The 18,838-nt window shown below is 35.6% G+C and overlaps 1 protein-coding gene across 1 annotated transcript in view; it reads left to right on the top strand.

The window, feature by feature from the left end:
- Wdr62 (WD repeat domain 62) overlaps positions 1-18,838 on the top strand; it is a 122,056-nt gene that overhangs the window by 72,508 nt on the left and 30,710 nt on the right. Inside the window, exons 4-18 of the mRNA XM_090118521.1 lie at positions 5,147-5,306; positions 6,130-6,198; positions 7,080-7,184; positions 7,763-7,873; positions 8,248-8,430; positions 8,822-8,982; positions 10,180-10,315; positions 11,101-11,265; positions 11,661-11,776; positions 13,559-13,769; positions 14,369-14,503; positions 14,810-14,920; positions 15,487-15,576; positions 16,942-17,072; positions 17,628-17,756. Of these exons, the coding sequence (XP_089974647.1) occupies positions 5,147-5,306; positions 6,130-6,198; positions 7,080-7,184; positions 7,763-7,873; positions 8,248-8,430; positions 8,822-8,982; positions 10,180-10,315; positions 11,101-11,265; positions 11,661-11,776; positions 13,559-13,769; positions 14,369-14,503; positions 14,810-14,920; positions 15,487-15,576; positions 16,942-17,072; positions 17,628-17,756 (2,013 nt within the window). The remainder of the gene's footprint in view (positions 1-5,146; positions 5,307-6,129; positions 6,199-7,079; positions 7,185-7,762; positions 7,874-8,247; positions 8,431-8,821; positions 8,983-10,179; positions 10,316-11,100; positions 11,266-11,660; positions 11,777-13,558; positions 13,770-14,368; positions 14,504-14,809; positions 14,921-15,486; positions 15,577-16,941; positions 17,073-17,627; positions 17,757-18,838) is intronic.

Genomic DNA, 18,838 nt, shown 5'->3' with positions numbered 1-18,838 from the left:
CTTTTTTGCATAATCGCAATATTATCAAAATCAAATCAAATAAAAATCATTTATTTGCAATCAAACATGGTTACAACACAACAGACAACTTAATAATATAATAACTATAATATGTGGCAATATTATAGTGCATGAAAGTGTCTCCTGCACAGTATAGCCTTATATTAGGCGCCATAGCTTCAATTAATAAAAATAAAGAATTAACTTTATTATTCACAGCTTTCCGCCCGCGGCTTCGCCCGCTTTATCTAAAACCTAATAAATTATATACTAAAACCTCTTGAATCACTCTATTTATTAAAAAAAAACCGCATCAAAATCCGTTGCTTAGTTTAAAGATTTAAGCATACATAGGGACAGAAAAAGCGACTATTTTATACTACGTAGTGATGACACTATTGTTATCAACTATTAAAGGTTATTGACCCATCAAATCGCACCTTTTACTACAATCAGGGGGAAATATTGATCATAACGCGCCAGTCCACACCTAGGATGGGAGTGGTGTATTTTAAATTCACCCTTGTCATTTAACGATGATATAAAGTTTTATAAATATTACAAGACTGGAATTAACTAATAAAAGTAAGTAAGTAAGTTGTAGTACTATAGTCAAAGTATCGACGTTTATTAAACATATTATAAACTTTTATCTGCTTTTACAAGTGTTACGACTGTATTTGTTGAAAATTAGTTGTTTTTTGAAAATGAAAATTCTATATGACAGTAAAAATAAGTACATCTGAGACAAACAATATATTAAAAAATTAGCATGTGATGATAAATGCAGTTATATTATGATAAATAAAACGATTAGAATCGTGTAAAGGGGTATCTAGATTAGCGTAACTTGTTTTTGAACATAATAACCGTATTGCATCTAGACAAATAGCAGAAATGCAAAAGAATAGAATCCGCTATCGATACTAATTGACATAAGTTTATGACGTTTTGCTAATGTTTCGGTTACACTATCAACGACGATGACGGCCACGACCAAAATGCTCATCCAGTCGAAATTAATTCAAAATAAACTATTAAAGCTTTCCGTTATTTCGCTCAATTAGTATCGATATCGGATTCCATTTCTTAGCGTTTCTGCCGTTTGTCTAGAGACCTTTGATTGTTTACATTACAAATGACATAAATCTATACTAATATCAGACTAATATTATAAAGCTGAAGAGTTTGTTTGTTTGAACGCGTTAATCTCTGGAACTACTGGTCCGATTTGAAAAATTCTTTCGGTGTTAGATAGCCCATTTATCGAGGAAGGCTATAGGCTATAATATATTATCACCCTAAGACCAACAGGAGCATAGCCACGCGGGTGAAACCGCGAAGCGCAGCAAGTAAAAATATAATAACAAACTTTATCATCGTAATCATACACTTTTCAACCCTATGAAGGTATACGTAAAACTGTTCTCTTTTGTTTTTTGCAAAATACCGCAATAATTTCGTTTAACTATGTCTACGTTACTGTTTAGTGTTTACTGTGGTTTAAGGGAAACAATATTTAATACGGCGCTGTGAATGAAACTATGGGTTCTGTGCTTTTATTATTTTATGAGTTAATTGATTTTAGAAGATAAATAATAAATTTCAATGAATATCTGTATGATAGTGGTAGAATTAATCCATCTTCTGAAATTTGTGTCAATGCATAAGGAAACAAAATAATCTGATGATGATGATGATGACACGTAGACAATAGATAGTTTTGCAATACCTACCTACTAGCTTTCCGGTTTTTCATGCGTAATTTGCCACTATTTTTTTTTAATTATTACCTACCCGTTACTTGCTCGTAATTACCATACCCTGTTTAACTTCTCTGTTGTTGTTTTTGAAAACTAAACATGCACTTTTTCTAGTTTCCGTTAAAGCTGAAGAGTTTGTTTGTTTGAACGCGCTAATCTCAGTAACTACTGGTCCGATTTGAAAAATTCTTTCGGTGTTAGATAGCCCATTTATCGAGGAAGGCTATAGGCTATATATCATCACGCTACGACCAACAGGAGTGGAGCCACGGGGGTGAAACCGCGGGAAACAGCTAGTATTTATTATTTATCCAATCAATAAGAAAATCTTTTCATCATACAATTCATAGATAAGTATTTCATACGGAACCCCAAAACAATGTCGCGACAGTTCAACCACCCCGCCATGGTTGGTAACTTCCGCGCCTCCATGACTCATGGCGAAAAGTTATATTGTACTTTGAGGAGCTTGCAGAAATTTAAACCGATTTATTTCCGTCAGGGGATGTCAAATGGTCGATAATCTCAATACTATTATAAAGGCGAAAGTTTGTAAGGATGTATGGATGTTTGTTACTCTTTCACGTAAAAACTACTGAACCGATTACAATAAAATTTAGCACACATATAGAGGGTAACTTGGATTAACACATAGGATAGGTTTTATCCCGGAAATCCCACGGGAACGGGAACTATGCGGGTTTTCCTTTGAAAACGCGGGCGAAGCCGCGGGCGGAAATCTAGTTAACAATAATAAACAAAAGAGTCTGTGTCAAATGCATGGTAGTGTCACGTGATGTAGTTTTAATGTTTGCATTATCATTATTTACTGCTAAACATATTAATTATAGATACCGACAGATTGTTAGTTTTGTATGGAAATCAGAACTTATAATCTCGCCGATTATGCCCTGACTTCTATAATACGTATTCGCTAAATCTACACTGTAGATACATAAATTATAATGCAGAAACATCAAAGTATGGTTTCACAATTTGGATAGCTTATTTGTAAGTTAAGATGACAAATGATGTATGATGATACTACAAAGTGTTTCAATTAGGGACATTATCACTTAGTGTTGAAACCGGCACTAATTCTCATAAAATAATATGATAGGTATACCTTTTAACGAAAATATAATAACACAAGAAAGGTCTCATAAACTTAATAAATTAAGCATTTTCAGATTAATGAAATATACACGTTGCGTTAAGCCTTTATTACTCAATTAATTAATACTAGATTTCCGCCCGCGGCTTCGCCCGCGTTTTCAAAGGAAAACCCGCATAGTTCCCGTTCCCATGGGATTTCCGGGACAAAACCTATCCTATGTGTTAATCCAAGTTACCCTCTATATGTGTGCTAAATTTCATTGTAATCGGTTCAGTAGTTTTTACGTGAAAGAGTAACAAACATCCATACATCCATACATCCAAACAAACTTTCGCCTTTATAATAGTATTAATATTAAAATAGAATAAAAAACATGCTTTAACTCATGAAATTATTGTATTATCACTGATCCTTGATAAGTATGCAAAGTTTGAAATAAATCTGCCCGTTTAAAGTGGATCAAAATCGAGCCTAAAGAAATCGGTTACATACAAACATAGGTGATGCTAATAAAAGCGTGTTAAAAACTACTAAATCGTAAGTAAAAATATTTCTTAGAAATTTAAAGATCATGTTTTAAATACTTATCGATAAACAGGACATCACTAGTGAACTAATGGTGCAATAGAACCAATAGAAATGTAAACGATGTCTGTTCCACGTACCAGGAATATATTATGTCCATCACGCTTCTGAATATTAACGTAGGGCTATGATGGGTAAGGTAGGTCTGGGTGATGAGCGGAGCGATTAGCGGATAATCAATAAATCAAATCATTTATTTATTTCTCCTCACAATTCCCAATCACATAAATTAATCTAAATGCATACAAAATTATCAAAATAATGGAATAGTTTGGAGAGAAGTTTGTTACACATACAAACACACAAATACAAATACTGCAAATACAAGAAATAATCGATTGGTGTATGTTATTGATAAGGTAGAGGTTGTTTCTATGATAAGCAAAGCGATTTGTAAATACAACGAGTTATTTAAAGGTAGTTGTGTTATACTTTTTTCGGATTGGCAATTTTATATGTATTTTCATACAGTATCTGTTAATAGATAATAATTAAAAATATGCTAATTAGAACAAACCCAGAAGTTATGAACCTATCTAAACAGAGATCAATTTTGCTAAGCGATTAGCTCTGGCTGAGAGAAAATAAATATTAAAATCATTAGCATCTTGACGTACCTTAAACAAAAGGCTCCTTCCTGTACATCAACAGCTGTACATGGTCCTATATTACCTTATATCAAATTCTAGTTCCTATTCTTTAGTTGAAATATGAAACAGATCTATTCCGTAGATGTATCTAAAATCTATCCTAGTACTAGCGGTCCGCCCCGGCTTCGCCCGTGGCACATGTTTACGTTTTCTCTACATAAGAACCATCCTCGTACTTCAAGGAATATAATAAAAAAAGAATTATCGAAATCGGTTCAGCCGTTCTCGAGTTATGCGCTTACCAACACATTTTACGATTCATTTTTATATATATAAGAAGATATAAAATTATTGTATATCGCTTACTCTTCCGCTCATGAACATAACCTCAATACCTTATTCGTATGTACGACAATTTCGTGTGTTCTTTCTCACGGCTACATACCATGAGACTTAACACTTGTTTGTGATTATGAATAGTGGCAGTATGGTGAATGTTTTGTTTAATCGTGTGGAATTTTGTGGGTAGAAGATATTGGCTAATTTCGCGTTGGTTGGTTAGCGTTAAATGTATTTTAACACATTTAAAGTTGTTAACTATAGACTATAGAATAGAGGTAATAATGTAATGTTTTGGGCTAATTGACAAATCCAATGTATATGTCTTGACCGCCTCCTTGGTACAGTGGTTGACGCGTGAGCGTAGAACCGAGGGGTCCTGGGTTCGATTCCCGGTGGAGACGAAGAAAAAAAAATGTCACGGTCTGGCAGGACACAGAAGGCTGATCACCTACTTGTCCCTAAAGAAAATCTATCAGTGAAACAGATGTATGGATAATGCATCATCTGCCCCTTACCCCACTTGGGGACACGGGACTTCACTTTTTTAATGTATGTCTTACTGTGTCAAATTATACTGTGATATAGTAATGCAAGATCGCTGGGCATACCTATTACGAAAGCGATAATATTAAAAACAATATAAACATTAAATATATTTCGATTTGATTTTTTTTCATGTTCATTGTTAATTATATACTTATTAATTTTATTTCATCATTCATACTAACATACAATCCCTCAAATTCCAGATGCACCGTGGTACTGTACAACGTGCGCAAGAACCGCCAATCGCACGTGCTGAACGCGTCACGCAAGAGCGTCACGTGCGTCGCGTTTTCCCCCGACGGACGGTACCTGGCGACCGGGGAATGTGGCCATGCGCCCGCTGTGCGAGTTTGGGATTTACAGGTAATTATATACATAATAACATACAACATACATAATAACATAATAACTAGCAAACCCGGCGAACTCCGTTTCGCCACCAGAAACACCTTTTCTGTTTTATAAACCTCACGGAGCCCGAGACCTTTCCAACGAATGCAAAACCGTGGAAATCGATTCGTGCTTTCTGGAGTTATAGCGTCAGGAAGGAAAACCCGACTTATTTTTATATAGTAGATTATAATTGTGGTGATAGTATGAGCATTTATTTCAGCGCCATCTAGCGGCGAGTAGTTGGAAATTATTGATGGACACCGTGTTTGATATAGCGTTTTTACTATTGTTTGATGGACGTTTTGTTCTAGCGCCACCTAGCGGTGTGTAGCAACTGTTTTCAACATTGTGGATGCGATAGTTTTTAACTGCATGGAAACTTTATTACCTGTCACTATATTAACATAACTAGATTTCCGCCCGCGGCTTCGCCCGAGTTTTCAAAAGAAATCCAGCATAGTTCCCGTTCCCGTGGGATTTCCGGGATAAAACCTATCCTATGTGTTAATCCAAGTTACCCTCTATATGTGTGCTAAATTTCATTGTAATCGGTTCAGTAGTTTTTACGTGAAAGAGTAACAAACATCCATACATCTATACATCCATACATCCATACAAACTTTCGCCTTTATAATAGTTAACATAATACAATTACAATTCAGATTTACTGAAATCTCGTTAGAGTATTTAATTCAATAAATATATATTTTAACAATACAAGATATTAATGATAACAGTATTTTTGTTAAGTATGTGTTTTTCTCGTATTAATAAACTAATTATTTTTTTACAGGATCCCAGTCAGTCTGGTGCAGTTCAGATAGCGGAATTTCCTGGTCACACGCATGGAGTTAATTGTGTGGTAACCTTTATTTTCATTAAAAAATTCATTAAAAAATTAAAAATTCATTACAATTAAAACCTTATATTAAAAATGTATTTAAACTGTGTGTACGATTATGTAATTTTTTAATGATAGATATTTTTCCCTTGTATCGTTAATTTTCTCTATATAAAATATAAATACACCGTCCTTTTAATTTTCAACGTTAGAAATAAAAACTACTTTATCGTTTGGAAGCATTATAGTCCGGGATACATCGCCCATTTTTGCAAGTGATTACTATCAAGCTAATTTTTCGTGAGTAGCTTTATTTTGATGAGATGCCCAATAATTTCATGTACAAAACTCTCGATTGTGGTAGCTACCAGAGGAAACAAGGATAAAATATTTTGATTTGATGGTTCTCAAATATTAATTACTAACTGAATGTTTTTTTTTGTTCAATCTCAAGATAATTATGTAAATTATTCGAAAAAATATTTGTCCTACAAAATCTACGGTTTGATCAAAGAGTCCCCCTTTCCAATGTGTATCGATAACGAAGTCATCATAAATGATTACTAACCAGCTGATTTTTTTATTTTCACTTATTTAATACTTATATAATTCAACAGACATATTGTCCTACAAATTGCGTAATAAATATTTGAGAACCATCAAATCAAAAATTTTTATCCTTGTTACCTCTGTTGGCTACCACAATCGAGAGTTTCGTACATGAAATTATTGGGCATCTCATCAAAATAAAGCTACTCACGAAAAATTAGCTTGATAGTAATCACTTGCAAAAATGGGCGATGTATCCCGGACTATTAAGCTCAATCTCATATTATTTTATTTACACACATGCACAAAATTTTCTCCATAACCATCATACTTATAAAATTCCACTTTTCCAGGCATTTTCCACATCGTCCAAATACCTAGTATCAGTGGGATCGCAACATGACATGATAGTCAATGTGTGGGATTGGCGGGCAAACCTCAAATTGGCTAGCAATAAGGTATGTATGACGTCAAATAAGCTAGGTTAATAATCTCGCTCAAAAATTGTCTGAAGCAAAACTCTGCTTATGTGTTTATTAGGCAGAGTTTTGTTATCAGCGATTTAATAAAATTGGTATAGAATAAGGTGTCAATTTGTGTATTTTTATTTTTTGTATGTCGACAGCACAATAGAATCATGAAATTTCCCATTTGCTTCTTTTTTCTCTTAATGTTTTGTTGAAAATGATGTAAATGTGAACCCAAAATAGCATGATCGATATTGGAAAAACTTGACCAATCACAGCACCGATCTTATAATAAAAATTACGATAATCATGTGACAAATAAACATAATAATATGACCAATCATAATATTATCCACATTTTTTTAAGCTATTGCCTAGCTTCTATCGCGGGCCTTGAGCGCGAGGACCGAATCCAGAAATTCCGTAACGAAAAACCTCACGCTCCCCACTCCGACGGACACGGAGGTGTGGCTTGAAGGCATAGCATGCAATAGCTTTACCGCGGTAGTCCCCGAGTGACACACGTCTTTTTAATTTTTATTAATAAATATGTAATCTTTATATTTCAGGTATCCTCCCGTGTAAAGGCAGTCAGTTTCTCGGAGAGTGGAAATTACTTCGTCACGGTTGGCTTCCGGCATGTCAAGTTCTGGTATTTGGAATATTCTAGGAATGCTAAGGTGAGTTAAAATTTATGGAGATTTGTAATTCTGAGGATAATTATAAGGAAATAGTTTATAAATTCGTAATTCTCAATTTGCACAAGAATTAAAAGAAATTGGTAATTTTTGTTACGACATACCTAATATGCGAATATTCAATTAAACAGTACTAGTAGTTTCTTTAAATTTATGTTAAAATTATGCACTACATAATCAAACGCCTACCGATCAGAACATAATATTGTATTTCTGTAAAGTTGCATTATTTTTTGAAAATTAAGGTCATAGATTAGTTTCACTTACGTGTTTACACTAGTACACGCACACATTTTTTTAACTACATTCCAGCACAATTTAAGCGTATTTTTAACTTTAATTGAAAAACATTCCAGTTCAAAGAGCCAGTCCCATTAATGGGTCGGTCCGCCATACTCGGCGAGCAGAAAGACAACGAGTTCTGCGACGTTGTGTGCGGGCGGGGGGAGTGCGCCGGTAGCACGTACGCGATCACACGCGGGGGGCTGCTGTGTGAGTTCAATGGGAGGAGACTGCTCGATAAGTGGGTGGAGCTACGGGTGAGTACACACAGACACACACACATACATATACATAGATACGCACATACATATACACAGATACGGCACAGACACAGATACAAATACACAATTGAAACAGCAAACACAGAATTAAACCATAGACAGGAAAACTTACAAAAGACACACACATTAACACAAACAGAAAAGAAATAGACACGACAACAAAAAAAAAATAACAGAACACACAAAGACACAGACATTCGGCAGTCCTAAGTTCTGCCGATCTTAAATTTTCTAATTTGATAACATTAACGTGTCGATAATGCGAATTCGTTTCATTTTCACCTCCCAAAAATTACTTTTTTTTGCTTTGAAGGGTTAAGGAAAATTTCACATAAAACCCTTTTAACCAAATGACCTTTTCTTCCAGACAACAAGCGCGAACTGCATGGCCATCGGCTCCAACTACATATTCGTTGGTTGCGCGGAAGGCATAGTGCGGTGTTTTGCCCCGGATTCTTTACGATATGTCACCACTTTGCCCCGGACGCACTATTTAGGGGTCGATGTGGCTCAGGGCACGAATATTAAGTAAGTATGCTATATAACCGACTCCTTGGTACAGTGGCTGTCGCGTGAGCATAACACCGAGTGGTCCTGGGTTCGATTCATTCGGAAAAAAAATTTCTCGGTCTGGCAGGACACAGAAGGCTGATCACCTACTTGTCCCTAAAGAAAATCGATCAGTGAAACAGATGTATAATGCATCTGCCCTTTACCCCACTAGGGGACACGGGACTTCACTTTTTATGCTATATAATATATTGCATATCTTTACGAACATACTTACAACCAAACGCTCTACGCCTGTTTACACTAAACGAATAATGGGGTTAGAATGAGCATATATTTGATGTAAATGCACCGTAATGATGTTTCAATTGTTTATACTAAAATAATTTAACATAGTGGGGTTAGATTGAGCATTGATGTGAATGCACCGTAATAATCTTATATATAAAATTCTCGTGTCACAATGTTAGTCTGCATACTCCTCCGAAACGGGTGGACCGATTCTCATGAAATTTTCTGTGCATATCGGGTAAGTCTGAGAATCGGCCAACATCTATTTTTCATATGTACCACGGGCGAAGTCGGGGCGGACCGCTAGTAACTTCATATTATTTTCAGCCAGCCTAAAAGAATTTGACATATTGACATATTATAGCATTCGTTTGATGTAAATGCACCATAGTCCATAATAATACTTACCGGTTGGCTTGGTTGGTAGTGGCCCTGCCTTCTAGGCCAGAGGTTGTGGGTTCGATTTCCCACCCGGGGCAAATATTTGTGTAATGAACATAGATGTTTGCTCTATGTCTGGGTGTTGATTATCCATATAAGTATTTATTTCAAATTATATATGTATGTTTATCAGCCATCTGGTTTCCATAGTATATAGTATGCCATATATGGTATATAGTATTCCATAGTATGGGATCAGATCGTGCCATGTGTGAAAAATGTCCAGAAATATTTATTACTAGCTTTCCGCCCGCGGCTTCGCCCGCGCAGTTTAAGAAAAACCCGCATAGTTCCCGTTCCCGTGGGATTTCCGGGATAAAACCTATCCTTTGTCCTTTCTCGGGTATCAAAATATCTCCATACCAAATTTCATGCAAATTGGTTCAGTAGTTTAGGCGTGATTGAGTAACAGACAGACAGACAGAGTTACTTTCGCATTTATAATATTAAGTATGGATTATTAACATTCGATATTATTTTCAGTCATATGTTCAGCCAGCCTCCAAACGCAAGGTATCCAGATGCAATCGCTCTAACATATGACGAGAGGAATCACAAACTGACGTGTGTGTACAACGATCATAGTTTGTATGTCTGGGACGTGAGAGATATCAAACGGGTGAGTTGGGTTTGATGCGGTTGTTGGATATTGATAGGGGATGGATTATTTGATAGTTGTTTGTTTAGATTTGGAAGCGGTGTTTTGAGAATTTAGATTGATGTAAATACTTTTATGGTTCAAGTTCGATTATAAATTTACACAATCTAATTGAATGTAGTTAGGTTAAAGTTAAAATATTATTTATTTATTTATTTAACACTTTATTACACATATTATTTTTATTAAAAATATATTATTTATAAAAATATGTAAATTGTTGTTTATTTACATGAACACTTATGCTATAAAGAGGAAGGATTTCTATTTTTATTTGTCGAATGAACTCAAAATTTATATCAATCGTTTAAAAAAAATCCTTTCTTATATTTTGTTGTACTATTCTTTTACTGTAAGAAAACTACATTATCAAATGTATCTACCATTAATTCAAAGAGACAGTATGAATGAATATTTACATACAGTAATAATTTGTTTACTTTTAAATCTATTTCGATAATTTTTCATCAACAACATCAGTTTTCGTACTCAAGCTTATACATATATATATGTACATAAATTTATAAAGAATAGAAAAAATTCGATCACTCAGCGGGACTCGAACCCGCATCCTTTCGAGCCCTTCCGGGGCGGATGCCTGACCAATTCAGCCACTCGTGATCGAATTTATTCTATTCTTTATAAATTTATATTTATAAAGCATTTGAATGCCATAAAACCAAAAATATCAAATTCAACAAGCTTATATAATTTTATTCCAACTTTTCCCCCTTTTTTTATTCCAGGTGGGCAAATCTCACTCAGCGCTATACCACTCAGCCTGTATATGGGGTGTAGATATGGTGGGGGCAAATGGACCCCTACCGGCCGGCACGTTCCTGACCTGTTCTAGCGATGACACAGTGAGGTTGTGGAATTTGAGACCGGAACAACCGAATATTTATAGCAATGTGAGTATTTAAATAAGAAAAATAGGGAAAATCGAAAAAAAGTGGAAAAATTCGAAGAAAAAATCAAGTGATTGTGGGTAGATTTTTACCAACATTTACAACAATGTGGGTAGTTTTCGAAAAAAAATCTAATAATTGCGGGTAGATTGATATTTTTAAGTAAGTTCATGATGAGGTTCAAAAGTTGCAGATAATAAGGTATTTTCGTGTTATATTGTTATTAGTGTGTGATAATCGGAATATTTTTGAAAAATAATAGTCAATTATGTTATTCCTAGTGAGTTCTAAATGCTTGGTAAAGTTAAAACAGCCTTGACTACTGTTTATTTATTTATTTTAAATCGTGTTTTATGTTGGGTGAAAAACTTTGTTCAAAAAAAACATTTTCATTCCAGGAATTGAACAAAGTGTTATACATAGATCCCGAATTGAAATTCCTAAAGGACGTCGATTTAACGGCTACGAGCGATCGAGATAAATCCAAGACGTATGATGATAAAATTGGTGTGAGGTATGTAAATCTTCTTATATATAAAATTCTCGTGTCACAATGTTAGTCTGCATACTCCTCCGAAACGGGTGGACCGATTCTCATGAAATTTTCTGTGCATATCGGGTAAGTCTGAGAATCGGCCAACATTCTATTTTTCATATGTACCACGGGCGAAGCCGGGGCGGACCGCTAGTAATTTATATTTTATTTTTAAGCTTTGTATTCAGGGAACATTTCTAAATTATAGCAAGCGAAATCATTTAAAATTGCCAGCAACAGTGATCAATTGTTGATTAATCACTGTCTTAATACAAAAAACTTTAGACAGGGTTTAAACCCTCATGCCCAGTACCACGAGTGCCCAAGTCACTCCTGTCACGTCACGACAGTCTCGCTAGCGATGACAGCCCGCGACTGAACCGTTCCACCACTTCTCACAACGCCGTCTTATTTCGGCCGATGTTATTATTGATTGCATTTCCTTCGAGTTCGATTCGATTGACAGCGAATCGTTCCAAAAGTTAACTTTAAGCGCGGGTTCTCGTTAATCTGGTTTTGTCGTATTTCACATAGACAACCAAGAAGCTTATATCTAATACACTGGAGATTGCACTATGACCATTAACTTGTAACAAGAAAATATGACGTTGATTGACGCCTGTATGTTTTTTATCCCTTTCACACCAACTTGCGGCAAGTTCTACGTACTATGTATACGATGGCTAATACCTTATTATTACTAAATAATGCTTTTGTACTACTAAATAATGCTTTTTTTAGCTGTATTTAAAAAAACATCTGATCATACTGTAGTTACAGACATGAAAATCACCAAGAAATTGTATTTTATTTATAATAATATTACATTTATAACAATATTTACATATTAATATAATAATATTGCATTTATAATAATATTTATTATTATATTCTTAGCTTCCCCTCTCTCGAGACACTAAAATTCTGATTGAACTGTATTTATGTGTTAGTAGTTAATTCGTTTGCATTTAACTATTATATTATCATTTGTTTATACGTGGCTTATATTGTCAATTGTTGACAAAACCCTTCTAAATAAATATAAATTAAAAAAAAAGACGGGTTGCACTGGGGGAGTGCCGGCAGAAGTGAAAACTTGATTATTAACGTTGAGCATGTTTGATATTTTGGAATGGTATCCGTCTAAGGGCGCGTTCCCACCGTGTCGTGACGACAGATAATCGTGTAGTTTTAAGTGTCGTGGCTTATATGTTTAAATGGAGGTGTTCACATTTAGAACGACACGATTTACTGTCGTCTACGACAGTTTTTGCAGTGACGACACTTTGTCGTGACAGTGGGAACGTTGCCGTTCGTAACGACACGTCGTAAAACGATAAAAAAATCGTGGACGGTAACTCTATGACGTCCATTGAACTCAGGAGAGTAAACGCACTAGTAATCACCAAGCGAACGCAGAGGCGACTAGATTTGTAGCTTGCTTATGATGTGTAAACGACAAAGCGACTGCCAGGAAACGATAAAATGTCGTCGCGATCCAATGGGAACAGCTAGATACGACAGTCGCTAAACGATAAAAAATGTTGACGACAAACAATCGTTATAATGGGAACAGGTAGAGATGACAGTCGTCGAACGATAAATTAGTCGTTACGACATAGTGGGAACGCGCCCTTACGCTTTTTCGATCAGGTCACGTGTCCTGATGCGAGTTTAACATTTTATACCCATTACAGAAAAAGTGCTCAACGCCGCTAAAGAAGTTTTCACTTCAAAAATATATTTAATTTTTATCTCCAGATGTGTCCGCGTATCCCCCTGCGGCAAGCACATCGCAGCCGGAGACCGAGCTGGCAACATCTGGATCCACTCAAGCTCTGGGAGTGGAACACCAGCTCACACCCTGGAGGCCCATGATGCGGAGGTGCTGTGCTTGGAGTACTCGGAGAGGCCAAGGCTGCTGGCTTCAGCGTCCAGGGATAGGCTGATACATGTCTTCCTGGTCGATAAGGTGACACACATACAATTCTTATAGTTCCAGATATTATGTTATACTTCAATATTCTCAGACAATTTTTACTTTGAAAAGGTTACGGTGTTCATAGACAACATTATCTTCCTATATACTGCTTCTCTAATGTGAGCAATTTGTCTATGAAAACATAATCTTAAACGATAGCTCACGTGCTAGTGGCAAAGTTGGGCGGGTTGCTTGTTATGGGTGTACACATAGAGTTTTAAGACTTCATCTATTTGAAAAAAAAAATGCGTCTGGAATTTTATTTTTTTACTCGGCGAAACTATAACCTCCTTTGAGCTTAGTATACCAACAGTGGGACACCCTGTATATGTATCTTAATACTATTATAAAGGCGAAAGTTTGTAAGTATGGATGTATGGATGTATGGATATTTGTTACTCTTTCACGTAAAAACTACTGAACCGATTACAATGAAATTTAGCACACATATAGAGGGTAACTTGGATTAACACATAGGATAGGTTTTATCCCGGAAATCCCACGGGAACGGGAACTATGCGGGATTTCCTTTGAAAACGCGGGCGAAGCCGCGGGCGGAAATCTAGTTTAATTATCTTTTTCAATTCCAGGGTTACCAAATCCTCCAAACTTTAGACGAACATTCCTCTTCAATAACCGCAGTACGGTTTCTGAGTTCGAGCAATGGATTGCAAATGGTGTCCTGTGGAGCGGACAAAACTATACTGTTTAGGCAGTTGAAAACGGTGGGTTTGAATTTGATTTGATTTTGATTTTCTACTGACTTTTTCTCAATTCAATTGTTTCAATTGTTTTGTTTGTAAGTTAGAAATTTCGACTGGTCAAGCAGATATTGATGAAACTTACTTATACAGTCAATTGAAAGTTATAGTATATAGTATGTACATTGTACATATATACAAATTGTCATTAAAAACTGATATCCTTGCGAAATAGCAAAACATACATAAATTATTATGTTTTTTATGTTTTTTTTTTACATTCACACTCTATTATACTTTTACCTTCAATAATTAATAAATAATTTTCAGACGCAAGACGGTAGTTACCAATTTGCAAGAGGTCAAAATGTATCAGGCAGAACTACGCTCTATGATATGGAGGTGGATGCTGGAGGCAGGCATATACTTACTGCTTGTCAGGTAAATATTGTTTGTTTATTAATCTATTCTTAATATTAAAAAGCTGAAGAATTTGTTTGTTTGAACGCGCTAATCTCAAGAACTGGTCCGATTTGACAAATTTTTCGGTGTTAGATAGCCCATTTATCGAGGAAGGCTATAGGTTATATATCATCTCGCTAAGACCAACAGGAGTGGAGCAATGCGGGTGAAAAAGTGAAGCGCAGTTAGTTTAGGATACATCCTTAAATCTTTTTTTTTACAAATAATACAAATAATTGGCATATTTATAAAAATTTGACAGGAGTAAATGTTGTGAAGAGTAATTTTTAATATTCACAACACTTAACTTTTGTGTAGGAAATAAATTGTGAATATATAATAGTATATCTATTCCTTCACATTATTCATTTGTAGATGTCAATTTTTTGTATGTTTGTCTGTTCCATCACATTTTTCCAATCTTTTTCAATGTCTTTTTAAATAATTTTTCAGTAATTCCACGTTATCGACCTGTAAAAGAATAATCAATAAAAAAACAAACACATAATTATAAATAAAACAATAAAATAATTATCTAATTACAGGATAGAAACGTTCGTGTATACAGTGCAGCTCACGGGCGACACACTAAAACCTTTAGAGGCACTACCGCTGAAGATGGTACTTTGATAAAGGTAAACCAAATAATATTTATTCATTTTTGACGTGACAACGTCTTATAATTCGATAGAGCCGGCTGCACGCGCGAAAAAACATGACTCATGCGGCGTTACCTCGCTCTGAGGCGTTCCATGTAAGGCTTGAAGTGCCAGCGAGAGCGCGGAACGAGCGACAAAGAAGCACAATCGGACGTTGTTACGTTCAACTATCGACAGTAAACCGACTTTACAGACAACCAATTTTTTTTTTGAAGTAAAACTTCTGTAGGCACGTTGAGAGTAAAATTGGTCGCGTCATGGTAATACCGTCACGTCGTGATGTAAAGCGACGTTTTTTGTATCTTCTTGCCAAAAAAGTTTCACTTCTGACTCGTGTCGACACACACGCTCTTTTCTTTTTAATCTGTGTATCCAAAAACAGGGAAAACATTGACTTTGACAGCTGTCAGAATATGTGTTATGTCAATATTTTTTTCATGATATTAAAATGACTCAAAAATTCATAATAATTCATTCAAATAATATTTACTTCTTAAAAATGACGATAGATCGCTTTAAAGTAAATTACAAGCTTATTTTTTGTTTCTTTTAAGCTATTGCATAGCTTCTATCGCAGACCTTGAGCGCGGGGACCGAATCCAGAAATTCCGTAACGAAAAAACCTCACGCTCCCCACTCCGACGGGCGCGGAGGTGTGGCTTGAAGGCATAGCATGCAATAGCACAGATTAGAGAATAGTTACTTCGTAACAGATACATCACTCCCATACAAAAGCTAAAATACCTACGCTATATTTACCTACAAAATGCGCCGCAACTCGGCTGCAGTAAGAAATGTACTCTACGAACACGCAACGAGAAGTGAGTTTCCCGCGCACGCCGCGTGATTGCGTCATCAAACGAAAACTTTAGGGTTGTACCACAGGTTGTACCGAGCGCGTAAATTAAACACAGAGTTGCTGAAACACTTAATTTTTTATTGTTTACATTATACAATAAAAAAATGAAATCTTATTGATAGTAGTTGTTTCCTTCGGTTTCACCCGCGTGGACCCGCTATATGTGTCTCGTGGATAAAAAGTAGCCTGGTAGGTTTGTGAGTTTCTTTGTTACTGCGTGGCTCCGACTCCGTACTCCGAACTCCCGACACCCGTCCACATCGCAATAACCGGGCATCTTGGTAGCGAGCGCGGGAAACGTGACGCGGGTGCGCAGTCTCGCGTGTGCCAACCAACTGCCGCTTGGGTCGGTACCGACCTACTGTGCGGTAGGCGCTTATAGCGCGACCTTGAGCGAGTGACGGAGGCCTGGCAATAGCTTTACCGCGGCAGTCCCCGAGTGACACACGTCTTTTTTTAATCAATTTTAATCTATTTTTCAGGTGGCACTAGACAGCAGTGGTATATACCTCGCAACATCGAGCACAGATAAAATATTAAGCGTCTACGATTATTATTCTGGCGAGTGTATGGCAACTATGTATGGGCATTCCGAAATTGTTACTGGTTTGAGGTGAGAAAAAATGGCTTAAAAATTTATTTACTTAAAATATGTTCTAACAGGAACCGAGAAGTTACTATTTGTACCCTAATTAATTTAAAATCTAGTCTAATAACAGTTCTATCAGAAATTGAGGAGTTCCTATTTGTACCCTACATAGATAAAATAACTCTTTATACAAAATTTCAGAAATTAATATTTATTCATATACACCAATGCTTTAAAAAGATGTAAAGAGGTCTACAATTAATTTTATAAGTTAGAATATTGATAAATTCCTAAACGTACCCCGCCTAGATATGTATCGAATTATATTAATGGTTGTTACTGAAATTACGCAGTTGCCATTTGTACCCTAGATAAAAAAGCACTTAATATTTTTTCGCGAGGCAAAAAACATTTTTGACGTTTTGATTGAGGACATTATTGACTGAATTTTTTCACTTTTTTTGTCAATGACTTGATTTTTCTTTGAAAACGTGGGCGGAAATCTAGTATACTGCTTTATCCATTCATGTTTGTACAATAAAGTGTAATAAATAAATAAATATACGTATACCTTAACAGGTTTACACCAGACTGCCAACACGTGGTATCAGCAAGTGGCGACGGGTGTATATTTGTATGGCGCGTACCTCACGACATGGTGGTCACTATGCGGGCGAGACTCGCTCAACAGGCGATACGGATGGGCAGGTACACTTACACTTACACATACACATACACTTACACATGCACTTACACTTCAGGTTGCACCTACTGCTAGAACTTAACGTCAACGAGTACAGGAAAAGTGCATTATATGACAAAAACCATAATAAACTGTCTGAGGGTGAAACTCGCTGAACAGGCGATACGAATGGGCAGGTATACACTTACACATACACTTTACGAACACTTGAAATTCTAATTCAAAATTCAAATTCAAATAATTTATGTGTAAGAATTGTGGCAATACAAATATCACATCATTTAAATAAAATAGTCCACACAATTCGCCAAACAATTGGCATACATTTTTTTCACACTTACATTAAATAAGATTAAAATTAACATGTTTTTATTAATAATACTATCTAATACTGTTTATCTTAATCTTCCAAAAAACACAGGACCTCATGCCGCAATAAAACATTCGTATTCAATTTTAAGTACAATAGTAAGTTAAATTTCAAACTCAAACTCAAACTCAAACATTCATTTATTCAATTAGACTACTATTTAGTAGCACTTTCGAATCGTCATTACATAGTATTTTAACATTTACCACCGATTCGGAAAGCAGTATCTATGGAGAAGAATCGGCAAGAAACTCCATAGTTGCTCTTTTAAATAATGTCAATAAATTTACATAATATGTAACTTATATCTACCTAACTACATAATATGCCAAAGAACTGTCCTGTGGTTTTTACGCGACAACCCTCCATGGGTCTTTATCGTCCATATATTCCTGAATACTGTAGTACGCTCTCTGAACTAGTACATTTTTTATGTAAGTTTTAAATTTAGTACTACTAAACTCTTTAATATTATGAGGAATTCTATTGTATAAGCGTATACCTTGACCCATAAATGAATTTTTAACTTTAGCTAATCGGAAAAATGGCATTTCAATTCTATTCTTGTTCCTTGTGCCATAATCGTGTCTATCTCCTACTCTTGTGTGTAAGTCAGAGCTTTTGTGTACATGCAAAATATTATTAAATATATACTGTGATGGTACAGTAAGGATACCAGTATTCTTAAAATGATCTCTTAGTGAGTCCCGAGCACGT

This window comes from Colias eurytheme, chromosome 30, assembly GCF_061535395.1.
Source record: "Colias eurytheme isolate Ceu_HAF_F1 chromosome 30, ilColEury1 Martin Lab GWU primary, whole genome shotgun sequence".
NCBI classification, from domain to species: Eukaryota; Metazoa; Arthropoda; class Insecta; order Lepidoptera; family Pieridae; genus Colias; species Colias eurytheme.
Note: the sequence above shows the minus strand (reverse complement) of the source record. Positions and strands in the feature narration are given on the sequence as shown.